The sequence below is a fragment of the Caretta caretta genome, chromosome 11 (genome assembly GCF_965140235.1).
Source record: "Caretta caretta isolate rCarCar2 chromosome 11, rCarCar1.hap1, whole genome shotgun sequence".
Taxonomy (NCBI): domain Eukaryota; kingdom Metazoa; phylum Chordata; order Testudines; family Cheloniidae; genus Caretta; species Caretta caretta.
In genome coordinates this window covers 4,600,081-4,615,930 of record NC_134216.1, presented here as the reverse complement: position 1 = coordinate 4,615,930, position 15,850 = coordinate 4,600,081, and the positions used below count along the sequence as shown (strand labels likewise).

Here is a 15,850-nt window from a genome sequence, read left to right as displayed (position 1 = left end):
AAATCTCGCCCAATTGTTTCTGATACTCTCCCCACAATTTACACTCAAGCTATTTATGCTTGGTCTATAATTGCTTCCCCTATCACATGGCTCTTCTGCTTTAGGCTTGCTGGAATGATCGCGGAGGTTGGTAGGCTGCAAGAATCTCAGCTGTCATCAGCCAAGCTCCTAAAAATGCCAATTAGCCCTAACTTCTAGCCTTTTCCCATTAACTTCTTCAGTGCCAGACTGCCCCAGCCAATGCTGTTTGAATGACAAGTATCCCCGGCAAGGTTGGATTCAATTGGTACATCAATTATCATTGTGTGTGGGAATACAAGCCACAGTGACTGTTCTGGATACTGCTCTGTAGGTGTTCCCACTCATCCTTTATTTTCCGAACTCATCACTTTCAGAAACATTCACCTGCTGGGCTGAAATTTTCCAAGCGTGGTCTTTGCAAAAAGGGTTCAGCAATTTTTGAATAGGAGAGTGGTGAGGGGGGACCTTTTCCCATTATTGAAAGCAACGTAACAGTTTTCAAACAACTCTCCAGCCAAACTAACTGGGAGCTAAAAAAGCTGAAATTTGCAGGGAAACAGCCCTCCCCGAGAAGAAGGGCTGTGAATCTTTAAATCATGCTTTGAGGACTTCAGTAACTCAGCCAGAGGCTAGGGGTCTATTCCAAGAGGGGGTGGGTGAGGTTCTGTGCCCTGCGATGTGCAGAAGGTCAGACTGGATGATCACGATGGTCCCTGCTGGCCATAAAATCTATGCGTCTGGGAACATGCTAGTGATCAGTGGGTTTGATTTAATGGAATTGCAACACTTTAAAAATCATAAGCTGCTCACAGATTTTTGCTTCAACCCATGCATACCTCCAAGGGTCTCAGTTCCTCTTCTGTGAACCACTGGACATACACAGGAGAGGCCAGAGAGGAGATCTGTTCCTGCAGACTTTAGGAAGCCAGCAGAAAGGGAAGGAGAGAAGCTATCCTCTTGCACATTTTCGGAGACCTGTGGAAGTGGCAGAGTATAAACCTGGGGAGAATGGCAATGAGGAAGTGCTTATGGGGGGCCTGCAAACTGGTTCCAGTTGGGCTGGCTTGCGGCAAACCAACAAACCATGGCTATTATTTGCAGGCTTCATCTTGTGCTATCAAATCTAAGATTTCATTTACTAGAAATTCTGTTCTTAGCCCTCATGGTTGTGAAGAAAAATCTTCAAACCATAGACTGATGCCGTGATGTCAGCCCAAGGCTCCAGGCAATGTGAAATGAGAGCTGTCCCCATTTATGTCAATCAGGTATCAACTCTGAAGCCTAATGATGACCATTTAAATCCCAACCTGGTTAACTCTTCCATAGCGTAAGGATTTGAAGATATTCTTATGGCACAACTGGGTGAGGCTTGGATTGTGGGTAGAGTCTGAGACAGTAGCAGAACCACCCCCTCCTTTTTTTTTTACTAATCTGACACCTGGCCAAGAGAAGCTTGCTGGAGCCGGTGCAAACGGATCTGGGCTCTACTCGCATGGGTGTAGGGCTTCCGAAGGCATGCACGCCGCAGCCCTCGGACTCACAGGTGAAGAGCTCTGCAACAGAGAGGGCTTTGTGTTTACACCAGAGCCTCCTGTGAACTGTCTCTCCATCTGCTGAGACCGGTGCCCTGGCACCAACTGCTGCCCACAGACCTCATCAATTGCATGGGACACGATGTGCAACTGACAGCTGGCCAAAGAGATCCCGATTTTGAATGATTTTTCCTTTATCAAGAAAACCCTGGGAAACGCCATCAAGAAAATTGTATTAAGAAACTGTTGAGGCTGATTAGTCCTGCACTTCACTCGAGGCAGGAATTGTCTTTGCTTCATTTGTTTGTACGGTGCCTTGCGTGCTAGACCCTAATCTCTGATTGAAGCCTCTAGACGCTACTGCAGAATTAAAACAAAACCTGCATGGCAGTCAGAAGTACACATAGCCTTAACTCTGCCCCTTGTGCAAATCCATTATAAGAAAGCCCCAGTGAAGTCTAGAAGGGAGTGAAAGATGGACCCAAAATGTCACTTCCTCCTTTATACTTAGAGTGTGACTTTCCCTGCAATTCCTCCAAGTAAGCTCCCTGTGGAACTGAACATCTCCATGAATATACATCCTTAACATGAGTAAACATTGAAAGTGAAATTGACAAAAAGATCAGACAGTATCCTTTAATTTATGGTAATACCCAACCCAAAGTGGAGATTTTAGGCAAATGATATATTTTTTAAAGTTCTACAAACTAGTGTGTCTTTTTTGCTGCTGCTGTTGTTAAGCATGGCCCATTACCTCAGAACATATCCTGCAAAATATTTCCCTAAGCTAAGGAGAACCTTGATTTTACAGACACCAATCTTACAAACAGTCAGTTGTACAAACTATTTTTCCCCGATGGGATAAAAAAAAATCATATAACAAAAGTGATGTCAATGAAGAACAAATCAATTTCCTTTCATATTCTGATTCCTTCAGTGCATTGGAATCTGCTTTGCAGGGGTTTAAAGGACAAGAAGAAAGCAATGTGGTGAACTGTAACTTATGCACCACACCTACTGTCATTTCGTGATGTTCATTTTTTTTGAACTTTTTGATTTTATGAACTCCTCACTCCCTGATTAGTTCATAAAATAGGAGTTCTGCTATACATGAAACCTTTTGTCTTGAAGTGTAGATCCAGGACAGGATCAAGGTTTGCAATCCACGGGAGGCATTAAATGCAGCCCAAGAGTTCTGCCCTGTGCTCTCTAGGCATCCTTCTCTTTAATACTGGGATGCATGCCACAGAGACCGTATGTCTTATTAAGCACAGAGATATTTGTGTGAGACACTGACAAACAGGCAGACAAAGCTGGGATAATTGGGGCTGTGTAGGAGGAAGTGATAAGAAATAAGAATGGACAAGAAGGGAAAAGCAGAGCTGTTTGAACTTGATGTGGTGAAAGATGGGGAGAGCCAGTGGACAGATTCAGCATTGGGGGGTGATGCCATCAGAGTGATGGGCAAGGAAGATGATCGTAATAGCTGTGTTTTGAATGGACCAGAGCTGGGTGATGTAAGTGTTAGGGAAGCTGGAGAGGAGGAGGTCTCAGTAATCAAGACAGGAGATGAGGAGGATCTGGACAAACGTTCTGATTGTCTGGACAGGAAGGAAAGAAATAGAGTAGGAAAAAGCCTGGAGGGGTGGGCAAGAAAGAGGGAGATGAAGATGATACTCAGGTTAATGGCCTGAGTGACTGAGAGGATGGAAGAGCTGTCAACAGTGCTAAAGAAAGGGAGAGGAAAGAGAGTAGGGGAGGACAAATCAAGAGTTCAGTTCTGGCCCCGTTCAGTTTAAGCTGATGGCAAGACATCCAAGGAGATGTCCAGAAGCCAGCAGTGGTGTGGGACTGCCTGGAGGGAGGCAGGCCAAGAGCAGAAAGGCAGATCTGTGAATCACTGGCCTAAAGAAACCGTGTGACTGGATGAGATCACTCTGAGACAGTGTCAAGGGAGAAGAGGAAGGCACCAAAGAAGGAACTGTGTTGTGCGACCCCAGTGGAGGAGCAATCGGAGAGGAGAAGAGGAAGAAGCCACAAAATCCAGGGATGGGGAGACGAGGGACAGGCCATTTCAAGAGGGGTGTAGGCCATTTCAAGAGGGGTATATGCTAATCAGCGTCAAAAGCCACCAAGACCTCAAAGAGGATAGAAACTGCGTAGAGATCCAGGGAATTGTCAGGAACCAGTCAAGCAACAGCAGCTTTCTAAGGACAAAATCTTGAGATACCAAGCACCTTAACCTCCCCGTGAAGCCATTATGGGTGTGCAGCATCCTTCTGGAGGCACTTTATAGCTGGCAGGACTTGGTCCTAGCCCCTTGCCCCTGCACCAGGATAAAAATGCAAGCTTTATGCACACATTTCAAAGACTTTGTGTAGCATGCACTGTGAACACTTCGGGGAATATAATTTCATGTATTTTAACTGTTATGACTCACACTACTGTTGTCAGAGCCAAGTGCATTACTCCTAGACCAGGGCCATCCTCGAGTGGAGCAGTGCAAGCATCAGCAGAGGCAAAAAGCTATGAAGCCGCGTGCCTCTTCACGAGAATCGGCAGACACAGAAGGATGAAATGCAATTACGTATCAGTTGTACTAAGTGAACATTGCAAGGAGAAGGTGACATCTTGGTAAAAATAACAAACAAGGAAGATATAGATGCAAACAACTTGAGCAACATGTTTTGTGCTGTCACTAACTGACATCAACCACAAGTGCAACCTGCAGAACTTGTTGCCCAGGGCATTGTGATGGCCAGAACTGTAACTGGGTTCACAAAAGAATGAGAGAAGCTCCTGGAGGAGAGGTCCATCAATGGCTCTTAGCCAAGATGGGCAGGGATGCAACCCCATGCTCTGCGTGTCCCTAAACCTCTACCTGCTAGAAGCTGGGACAACAGGGGATGGATCACTCAATAATTGCCCTGGTCTGTTCATTCCCTCTGAATCCTCTGGTACTGGCCATTGTTGGAAGACATGATACTGGGCTGGACGGACCATTGGACTGATCCAATGCGGCCATTCTCGTGTTAATCATGGCTTGAAATGTCTGTCCAAGTGCAGTGACATAAACACAGACAAGTTCCTAGCTGAAGCCTTCTGTGTGTGGGAAGGTGAAGGAGAACAAAGATTGCCGATTTACTGATGAAGGTAGCTATGGGCATCACAAGCAAAGGGATAGGCTCCAAGGTCTCAGCAGCCTGAGAACGTGGAAGCCCTGTCACCTAGGGCATTTAAAAGTCAACTTGACAAATTTCCGTTTCTACTATTTATAGGAGACCACAGCTATGCATAGCATGGTAATAAACATGCATGATCAGGTCCCTGCTACAAGGCGCTGACTATCCAGAGCAGGGGTGGGCAACTTTAAGGGTATAGAGGGCCACAAAATCCACTAAAACCCTTTGGTGAGCCACAGAGAAGAACAACTTTTAAGCTTGAGCTGGCGCAGTCTTCCCCATCAATCCGGACGCCAACTCTGCCCCACGCCACCCAGCTCCACTTACTGCCCCCCGCCAACATTAGCTGATTGTTTCAGAGCTGAAAGCCAATCAGGTTCTTCCCCCCTCCGCCCCGCAGCAGAGCCAATGGAAAGGAAGTAACAAGAGCTGAGTTGTGTGGGACAGAGCCAGAGCCTGTGTCCATGGAGAGCCCGGTGCATGGCAGAGCCTGTGTCCATAGGGGAAAAGAGCAGAGGCAGAGACTGGGAGCAGCAAAACCCCATGCGCCAGGTGGCAACATCACTCAACTTTGGCCTGGCCACCCCTTCATCATGTGAGCAGGGGAGGGGCTCTGCCATCACACCACTCAGCTCTGGTTACTGCCTCCCCATTGGCAGAGGTGTGTCCCAACCTGCCCGCAGCCAGGGTGTGGCTGGCCACAGTCAGATTGGCTGTGGGAGCTAGGAGCCAATGGGAAGGCAGTAGCCGGAGCCAGGTGGTGTAGAGCAGATCCCCTCCCCTGCATATCTGATGGAGAGGTTGTTGAGCCAATGAGCAGCACTGCAACATGGCACAATGGCTCCTGCTCCCAGTCCCAGGCTCCACTTCATGCCCCCTGCAATCTCCTTCACTCTGAGCACTGTGCTTGGTGCTCAGATTTAGGTGGGCCTGGGTGCTAGGCCCACTGGTATCTATGCACCTGCTCAGCCCCAACAAAGAATATTTTCACCATCGCCTCTGAGCGGGCCAAATGAAATGACCTGGCAGGCCAAATGCAGTCCCTGGGCCACCAGTTGCCCATTCCTGATCTGGAGATTGATCCAGCTGCCACTGAAGTCAAGAGAAACAGGGTCTAACCCTAAACTAAGGTCAAATTCTGAACTCTTTTCAGTTTATATTTGGCTCTTACTCAGGCAGAACTCCCACTGAAACCAAAGGGAATTCTGCCCAAGCAAGGAATTTGGGAGTTCACCCTGGGACAGGTACAGTTATTCCAGGCAATTGATGATAATGATCAGGTGTAAGGGCAGGAGCAGACAGCTGCAGAGCAGATCCTGAAGGGCAGAGATATGAACTGGATGACCCAAGAAATCTTTTCCATCTCTGACTTCTGGGAGTCTAAATCCACAAACCCAAATCCAGATAGATGATGCCAACAACCCTAAGCTTCATTTGAACAGAAATGGCTCTTTTCCAGGGAATATTACTCTTGTTACCACCAAGAAAATGAATCATGTAGAAACACGCAGATGAAAAGAATATGGACTGGAGACCCGAGCTGGGAACACTGTGGTTATATGACTCAACACATTAGCTACCAAAACACAGATGTTCGGGTCACTTTCAGCACAAAGTTAGAAAACAGTGCTTTCTCTGCTCCTTCACAAAGTTTAATATTCCTTCCTAGAATGTTATTATTCATTATGATAACTCTATTGCCCAATCCCTATTTGAATCTTGTTACATTCTTGGCCTCAGTGACTTCCTGTGGTCGTGAGTTCCACAGTTTAGTCACCCATTATGTGAAAAAAAATTCCTTTTATCACTTTTTAATTTCCCACCTTTTAATTGCATTGACTGTCCCCTTGTTCTTGTGTTAACCATTTGATCTGAATCCAAACTGCCCTGAAATCCAGGGGGGCTGGATACAGTGTTCCACTTTCAGACCATCTCTAATCAGTACTGACCTAAATTCCTACTACTCGCCTAGACGTGAAAGAGTCCATATCCTGTTCTTCAATCCCACTTAGCCAACCCCAGTCTCATTTCTATTTACTTTTCAAATCTCTTTCTCTCTCTCTAAAGCACTTTCCCTGGAAGAAGCACAAAGTACAACTAAGCTGAGAAAAGATAAACAAGTGGAGAGTGCCAGCTAGAAAATATATGTAGCCATGAATCATTTGCAGGACCATTTGTAAGAAACCACACTGATTTCCAAGTCTGATATAGGTTTGATTTTCTTTCTAATGATGTTCCTTTCTTTATAATGAGCACCAAAATTGGGACTCTAACCACAGAGGGATTGTTTACCCACTGTTACATGTGCAATCACACAACCCACTGATATGAATGAGGCTTTTTATTCTATCCACATTTTTTTGCTGGCCTGCTTGGCTTGCCTCCAGTTTAGATCCACACCTATGAAACATCGAGGAACATTTGTCACAGTGAAGCTCATCTTTAGTTTCTATCTCTGGGAAAACTTTGCCAGTGAGCCAGGCAACGCTCTGCAAAACAGAGCACATAAAGCAAAACAGAAGAAAATATGCAAAGACCCTTCCCTCCCACCCGCTACCCCTCATGCTCACATTTTGTGGTTCACAGCTTCAAAATTAATTGATGCAATGGCCCAGAGTCTCTACTCAGTTAAACCAGTGAAAATCAGAATAACTCCCTGAAAGTTGATGGAATAGCCAAGATCAGAAGCCGGCCTGATAGATTTTACAATTTAAGCCATACCTTTCAGTAAAAGCAATCACCTGTTCTGACAGCTAGCCTTGGTTATAATAAACAGTCCCCTTCCAGGATCAGAATTTGTTACTTTGACATTTTATTCACCTGGTCATCTAATCCACGCTTTTCTTTGTATTAGTGGTTGCTTTCAACTAACCATCAAGTATCAAAACATTTTTACAATAAAGAGCTTTTCTCCTTACTAAATTCCCCCAACATAGTTTTAAATAAAACAATCAGCTTATACATAAGAACCACAACCGCACAAGGAGCTTAAGCTACAAGTAACTCAGTGCCTGAGGCCTCTCACACGTTGGACCATCGTAAATTTAAAGTGAAAATCCCCACAGACTTTGTTTTGCATTAGATGTTGCATAAAACCTACTTGAGAAGCCAGATTAGTAAGGAACTTTGTTGGTGTTGTCATATTTAAACAAAGAAAATAAAAATGGGATTAAAACATCTTTTGGAGTCTCACCATAACTTTGTGTAAATAGGCCTAGAATGCCTAAAAGTCCATTTATAATGATGATTTTGTTCCCAACAAACCATAAAGCGTAAATCAACCTCGCAAAAGTCTATTTGCCCATTCCATTTCTAGGGCAGCTGGCTTCAGATTTTTGTTCATTTTGATCATTGTCATCATTTGTCACCTGGCAATTAAATTTTGTGCCCAGGCTGGTAAAATTACGTGCAAGGTTGGTATAATATCATGTGCGTTCATCACTGTTGTAGTTCTAAGAGGCCAAATCTTGAAAGAACCTTGCTGAGTTGTTATGCAGGCAAATCAATAGGTGTTTACCTGAATCAAGACTGAACAAAAACTGGATAAGGCCTCAGGATTTGGCCCAAGGGGAGTTTTAACAGAATAAGGACTGAATAAAAACAGAGGAGCCAGCTCAGATCTCAGTCATACTGGTACAACTCCGGAGTATCTCCATTGACTTCAAAGAGTTAGTCTGAATTTATACCGGTGAAACTGGGGTTAGAACCTGGCTCTGGGTTAAAAACTTCAGGATTTGGCCCAATAAATATGGGCCACATTCTGATAATCTCATTCATAATGAACCGTGCCTTACTCCACAAGTAATCCCACTGAAAAAAATGAGATTACTTGTAGAATAAGGTGTAAGGATGGCAGACTCCAGCCCTAAGTAGCCTTATTATAACAAAGTCAGAGGATTTGAGAAGCAAAAGGAGAGAGTAGTGACAGAACTTTATTACCTGCAGGTCACATCTGCTCACTTTTTCCCTTTGATAGACTGGCTGATGGTCAGCAAATAGCCTCACATTTAAAATGCAACATAGATTTTGAAGTGTAAAAATAAGCATCCAATTATTTTAAAGGATTCCTGTTCCCCAAGGTAGCCAGTCACCTGGCTTTTTACTCTACTTAGAATCTATTTGCTCACACACACAAACAAGAGCCTCACAGACGTCACCTTTCCTGAGTCTGGGCAGAATGATCAGTAGTGTAGATAGTACTATAAAGGTGAAAAAAGCTAAAATATACAGGCAGCTAGCTGAACATATCTTCAACTGTGCTGCTTTTAAAAGAGATGAAAAAAATAAAATAAGCCAGACATAAACTGCCTCTGGAAACGGTGAGTGATATGTTTTTTGTTTTTTTTTTTTACTCCTCTAAAAGCATGTTGTGAAAAGTGCATCTTCAGCTATCAATCAAATACATAAGACATTCCAAAGGGCTATGTCCCATTGGCCCTCCAACTCTGATCTAAGAGACCTATAGGTATGAAGAGGGCTCATTCTGCCAGACTGTGCTATGCAGATGGGTTGCTGTAGGAACATAACTAATCTTCAGGAAAGATAGGGACGTACACTGGGATGGGTCAGGTCCCCTCAACGCCGAACATCCTACTTATGAGAGACACAAATGAGCGTACCACCAGAGGATGCAAGATGCTGGCGCCTTTACTAGGCGTGGCAGGACATGGATCACAATACTTTCACCCTAAGCACAGCCACATGGCACTGGGTTACTATACCAGAGGCAGAGCTACCAAAATAGGAAGCAGAGAATGGGGCAAAATCTGGTTTAACTGAACTTCGGTTTTGATCTACCATCTTACATACCCAAAGATCTTTGCCTTACAGCCAGATCCTGCAACTCATGCGAGTAGAGCTTACATGGCAGTCAGTGAGACTATTCTGGTGAGTAAAGGCTACTTGCATGTTAGGGCTGAAGGATCAAGCCTCAGGTCTGTAATCTTTCCTGCTGCGTTTAACTGTTTTAGACTAAGTGTGAATTTTGCCCATGTACTAAATGCACCAAACGTACTAGGCTAAAATACTTGATCTACTTTTAATCATTTGTAGTTTGGAGAAAATGGTGTGAAAAAAATGTCACATTTTATTTTTGATTACCGTGTATTTTTTCCCATATTGTGCAGCACCCTAGATATTTTGGTGGAGAGAAACTTCTTTGGCCTACTATTAACCTGTCCCAAGGAATGTTTTTAGGTCGCACTCTTAGCACGTATAATCTCGCACCATTGCTTTATTCAAAGTTTAGCGTAGTCCTGACCAATAGCGGTTTTGAAACTGTGGGCGGGGGCGCAGGATAATCTGCAGACTATTTGGTAGCATTCCACGGGGAGCTGCCTGGTCACGTGGTGTTGATTCCTGCTGTGTATTTACAGCCACTAAATTGTGTTTTAAAAAGCTAACAATGCATTTCATACTTTCTTACTGTCACTTTTCCTCATAAGCAATTGCTGTTGTTGCCCCAGGGATTTTATATGATTGCAAATGGGGGAAGGGGGGAGATGTCCGCAGGCAGACAAATAATCTCTTTATTAAGACGTCCACACTGTCAAAAAAAGTTTGAGAATTCCTGCCATGCAGTATAAAATGGCTCAGGACATCTCTACTAAGGAATCTCTAGGAAGTCATTGCTCTCTAACCATCTGCCCCTTAAAACTGCTCCTGTGTAATGAATGTCAACTTTGCTTTTTTAGTTTTAAGTCTTGGAAGTGACTGTTAAACCCTAATAGGATTTAATGCAATGGAGATCTTTTCCTATAATTTTCCTCTGGGTGTTCTTTGAGTCATTATCCATTTATAGATAGTGGTGGAGTAATTAAACAGATCCAGGCATCTTTCAAATGTTGAAGGGTATTTTTAATTAAGGAAAAAGAAAAGGAGTACTTGTGGCACCTTAGAGAGGAACAAGTCCTCCTTTTCTTTTTGTGGATACAGACTAACACGGCTGCTACTCTGAAACCTTTAATTAAGGAGAAGTTAAGGTGAGACTTTGATTATACACAATCCTTCTAGCACAGATAAAGCCATGACATTCAAAGTTTTACCCGATATATAAAATATTCTCTCTGACTCTGCAGGGAAGCCTTCAGGCCATGGCCCCAGACCTGACATTTCTCTTTTAAAAAGTCCTAGGCCAAGCTGCAAACCACAAAATCAACAAAAGTACCACTTGCCAATCCAGAGACAAATCAAAGAGTTATCCAGTATGCGTGGGGATATTCTGATATAACTCAAATGCAACATCTGAGCATCTAGGTTTTTAAATGTTCACAGTGTCATTAAACAAAGTTGATATGTATGTATCAGGGCCACACCTCAAAAACCAAGTAAAGAAACCGTAAATAATTAGCACTAAGAACATTGCTGCCACCTTCAAAATTGCATCTGGCCCCAAATCCAGTGAATGAGAACCTGAACTAGACTGAGTTAAGCTGCGCTCCTTTTCCAGACCTTTTTCAAGGTATCACCCTTATGTCCATGCAGTAAAAGAAAGTCTTTTCATAGCGTGGCTCTGGGCCTGTCTGTGTATTGTGTCTGTGCATAGTGGGCTGTGAGTTATGTCTGTCTTTTGGTGCCTCGTCTGCGTGGGCGTTGGTGTGGGCATGTGTGGCTGTTTGTGTTTGTGGCCCTGAGTTCTGCGGCCTTGCATGTGTGCGCTGTGTCTGTGCCCGTCTCTGGGTGTGCCTTTGTGTTTCTCCAGGTGAGCAGCTGTGTATGGGGCAGTCCCTTGGCGGGCACACTGGCCTGTGGCGGCTAGTGTGTGTCTCCACCTTTCCCCTGCCTGCACAAAGCTTCCAAGGCAGAGCAGCTCCAGCTCAGACCCTTCGCCCCAGGCTCACAGCCCAAGAGAAAATCCGCACCACCCTTCTCCAAAGAGCAAACCCAGCTTACCGGGGAGCAGCGAGGAGCGCTGGGGGGGGGAGGGGGGGGTCAGGGACACACACACACACAGGACTCCAGCCCCAGCGCCTGGCTGGGAAGTTGTCCCCCCCCCAGGCTCGCTCACCTGCTCGGGCCCCTGGAAGCAGATCCTGCAGAGCGGGGTCCTCATGCCGCTGTCCAGGCTGCTGCCCAGCGAGTACCTGTCCTCCGCCTTCCCTTTGCAGAAGTCCTCCGAGGACGCGCTGCTCATGGTGGACGTGGGGGGCTCGCCGGCCGGGCTGCTCCCCTCCTCCTCGGGCGGGCTGGCCGGGCCGCCCCCGCCGGCGGCCGGCGCCCTCCAGGCTCCCCCTCGGCCCCCCGGCAGCGCGGGCAGGGGGCTGCGGCCGGCCGCCTGCGCGCCGGGGCGGGGGGCTCCGCTGTTCATGGGGAGCGGGGGCGAGGGCGGAGGGGGCGCGGGGGGTCTCCGGAGCAGGAAGACTTTCAGGTCATTGAACAGCCTGCGGCAGCGGCACTTGAGGAGGCTCGGGTGGCGCGACATCTGGCTCGGGCTCCGCAATCCGCAGCGGCGGCCCCCGAAGCCGAGCACGCCGGCTGGTGTGAACATGAGCCGTCCCCGTCCGGGCAGGGACGGGCGGGAAAGAGGAGCCAGCCGGGGGGAGCCCAGGAGCCAGGGGGGCTGCTTGGCTGGTGTCTCCCTTCCCGCTCCCCACCCCAAAATGTTGGGTCGTTTTTCTTTCTTTAAAAACAATAATTATTATTAATAATAATAAAAAAAATGGATCTGGAGGAAGAGCTGGTTAAAATTCACCGCAACCCGCTGATCATTAATAAGGATAAAAAATTATCTCTGCCCCTCCCCTCCCCCCGCCTTTTTTTTTGTTTTTAACTGGACAAATTCCACAAGTTTGTTTCGAAATAATCCGGTGTTAGAAGTAAACCCTCCGCGGGGGCCGGGGGGGGGGGGGGTTCAGAGAAACGCGGGGGCTCCTGGAAAGTCTTAACTCCTGCACCTGTAACGAACGGGGTCGGGTCTCTCCAGCGGCTGTGGAGAAAGGAGGGAAATATGGTTCTTGCAACAGTATTTGGCATGTCAAGGATTTCCTTTTGCTTCTGACTGTTAGCAGCAGAGTTATTTGAAATGGTACAAGAGGATGTGGCATCAGACGGGAGACACAGCCGGCTAATAAAATGCAAAACTGGGTTTTGTTCTTCTCGTGATCAAAACTGCCTTCGCTGACAAAAGGTCCTTCACATTATTTGGGGGGGACGGGGGTGAAAACACCCTACGTCTGAAACACTGTCCTCACCTGCTCATTCAAATGTTGCTGTTGTTTTCAAAATGTTTCATGATAAATATTAAAAGTCCTGCGAGACACGATTAGCATCCAATGAGTTTATCCCCCAAAGCATTTGCTTGTGTTTTATTTTACCTCCGCCACTCCAGCAGCTGTCTGGACCGCACTCACAAATATGGCAATTGGCGCGGGAGAGGGGAGCTTAGTACTTGCCCAGCTGTTACTCCCCTGGACTAAAAACCCCGTAGAAATCGGATCTAGTCTTTGCATGTAATTGACCAGGCAAAGGTGGATCTTACATGGTCACGTCTCCTTTCCCCTTTCACCAAACAGGGACGTCATCAAACGCATTGGCAGCCGGCACAGCCTGCATGGAGGATGGCAGGGACGATTCTCCCTGCAACTGCAGGAATCTCCTTTGACTGTGCAGGGCAAGGCTCCTTCCTTTTCCCCGCCACCAAGCCCAGCTTCATTTCCCTCCCCTTCTCTCCTCCTCCTCCGGCTGTTGTCCTCTCTCTCACTGGCATTGACATTCAACCATGGCAAGTCTCTCTGGCAAAAAAAAAAAAAATTCTCCTCCCCGTCTAAGAACCTCTGATGAAACACAATGCGCCAGACACACGGGGACGCATGGGTTATTTTGCCTGCAGCTCCTACCGTGTTGGCAGCAGCGAACTGCCTCTCTCATCAGCCTCCTCTCAGCTCTCCCATCCGGCTTGCAGTGATGATGCTGCTGTTGCTACCTCCCTTGGATGCAATGGGGAAGGAGGCGTGTGTGCAGGGCAAATGGGGGCTCTGAGGAGGGGAGGGGGGCGTAACGTGGGTCTCTCTCCTCCCCTCCCCCCTGGGGGGGGGAAAATTAAGAAAAAAGGAAAGAGGAAGGGGGGAGTAAAGGCAAGAATTCAGGCTGCCCCAGCCTTTGGCTCCCCCCGCCTAGGTTGCCGACCGCTTTCAGTAGACGATTTGGGAAGAAAAAGAGGCGAAAAGATGTTGGTTGGGTGGAAAGTGTGTCTGGGAACCCAACAGCTCGTGGAGCAGGAGGAGGAGGAGGAGGAGAAGGAGGAGGAGAAAAGGGGCTGGCCAGTGCTGCGGCACTTTCAGCACCACGAGCCTCTGGACAGCTCCCTCCCAGGCCGGGCACGTCAGGCAGCTGGGGGACTGACGCAACCAGCCCAGGGAAGGGAGAGGGAGGAGAGAGACACACAGGGACTGTGCTGCGGGGGGCGCGGGGCGGGGGGGGGGGGGGGTGCAAACCGCCTATTGCGTTGGCCTCCGAGCTGCACACTGATAAATTATTCGTTCCTGGAGGTATGATGTTGTTATGGTGGGGTTAGCGTTTGCATACAGCCTGTCTGTGAACCTGTCTCGGTTGGGTGTTTTCATGCCGCCTGTGTGTGTGTGTGTGTAAATGTCTGTGTGTGGGGATGTCTGCGTGGGGGTGTACAAATGTGTGTGGCTGAACGTCGGGGGGGGGGGTCTGAACGTCTGTGTGAATGCCTGTGTATGAGTGTGTGGGTGGCTGTGTGGATGTGTACAAATGTATGTGTGTATGAACAGCCGTGTGTGTATGCATGCCTGTGTGCATATGGGTGTGAGGGTCTGTGTGTCTGTGTATGAAACGTGTGGGTATGAATGTCTGTGTGCGTAAGCGTACGACCGTCTGCGTGTATATATGAATGTCTCTGGGTATATGTACGAACACCTGTGCGTGCATGAATGTCTGCGTGTGGATGTGTGTGGATGTATGAATGTGTGGGTGTCTGTGTGAATGTGGGTACAAATGTGTGTGTGTGTGAATGTCTGTCTGTCTATGTGTGTGTGTGTGTCTGAATGAATGTGTGTGTGCATGAATGTATCTCTGTGTGAATGTCTGTGTATATGTCTATCAGTGCCTAGGTATCTGTGCTTCCAAGGGAATGTGTGTGTGCATGAATGTATCTCTGCGTGTCTATCTGTGCCTATGTTTTATGTGTGTCTGCATTTATATGTCTGTGTGTACTTGTGTCTGTATATACCTAGATCCCAAGTGACAGCATTTTAAACTCTGGCTTTCATGAACCCTGCAAAAAACAAAACAAAAACAACTAGTGACACAAGTATGATCACCTTTCAGAAACCAGGAACTACAGAATTAATTCCTTCTAAACAGGAATGAATGAAGACAGTGTAGAATCAGAGCGTTATTAAATAACTAGAAGACCATGTGCCTCAAGGTGTGAAGAAATCCATCTTGTCTGGTCTAGTTTTACTTCCGACTAGTATTTCATTCTGTGATGGGACCTATGAAACAATGAGCGGAAACTTTCAGGTGCAGTTGAAGTCAAGATGTATATTATCTGTGACAGATTTATTCTGTAGCAGTTATTTACTTTAGAGAATTTCAAGATGAAAAAATTCCACTGATGAACTTTTCCCTAGCAGATTAATTAGTTGCAGAGGATTTCATGGTTTACCAGGTATGATCATCAATATTTTTAATTTCATGCCAGGAGGGTTTGCTCATTAATAAATTTATTCTTTTCAAGTGTGTTGTTATTTAAGTATCCTTTACTATGAAGCACAGATTCTGGTGCAGAGTAAATACATTTGAACTAATCATTCTATCAGGTATTTGCTGAAGATAATTGACAACACGGGCAATACACAGGGTAGCTTTGTAGTCCCTGCTTCATCTGCTTTGAAAACTCTGGATAAGGTTGCTGTGCCCACTCATCAGCTGGCTTGACAGCAATAGACACTGAAGTCCATTAGCTATCCACCTTCCAAGTGTGTCAATTACATCAGCAGTGATCATTGTAAGCCATGTTCTCCCACCAATGGGCCTCCACCTAGATATGGAGAGACCACCTATAAAGAGGAGAGGAAAGGCAGCAATCCTTTTAGATTCAGTCTTTGTCTTCACTGCTGAAGCCATGAACAAAGGTGCCAGTTTTGATGT

At 46.5% G+C, this 15,850-nt stretch overlaps 1 protein-coding gene across 2 annotated transcripts in view; it reads right to left on the bottom strand.

Moving 5' to 3' along the window:
- MARCHF4 (membrane associated ring-CH-type finger 4) overlaps positions 1 to 13,949 on the bottom strand; it is a 171,600-nt gene extending 157,651 nt beyond the window's left edge. For both annotated transcript variants that reach the window (XM_048869884.2, XM_048869885.2), the window contains exon 1: positions 11,742 to 13,949. In XM_048869884.2, coding sequence (XP_048725841.1) covers positions 11,742 to 12,221 — 480 coding nt within the window. In that variant the 5' untranslated portion in view covers positions 12,222 to 13,949. The remainder of the gene's footprint in view (positions 1 to 11,741) is intronic.
- Positions 13,950 to 15,850: the final 1,901 nt, after the last annotated feature.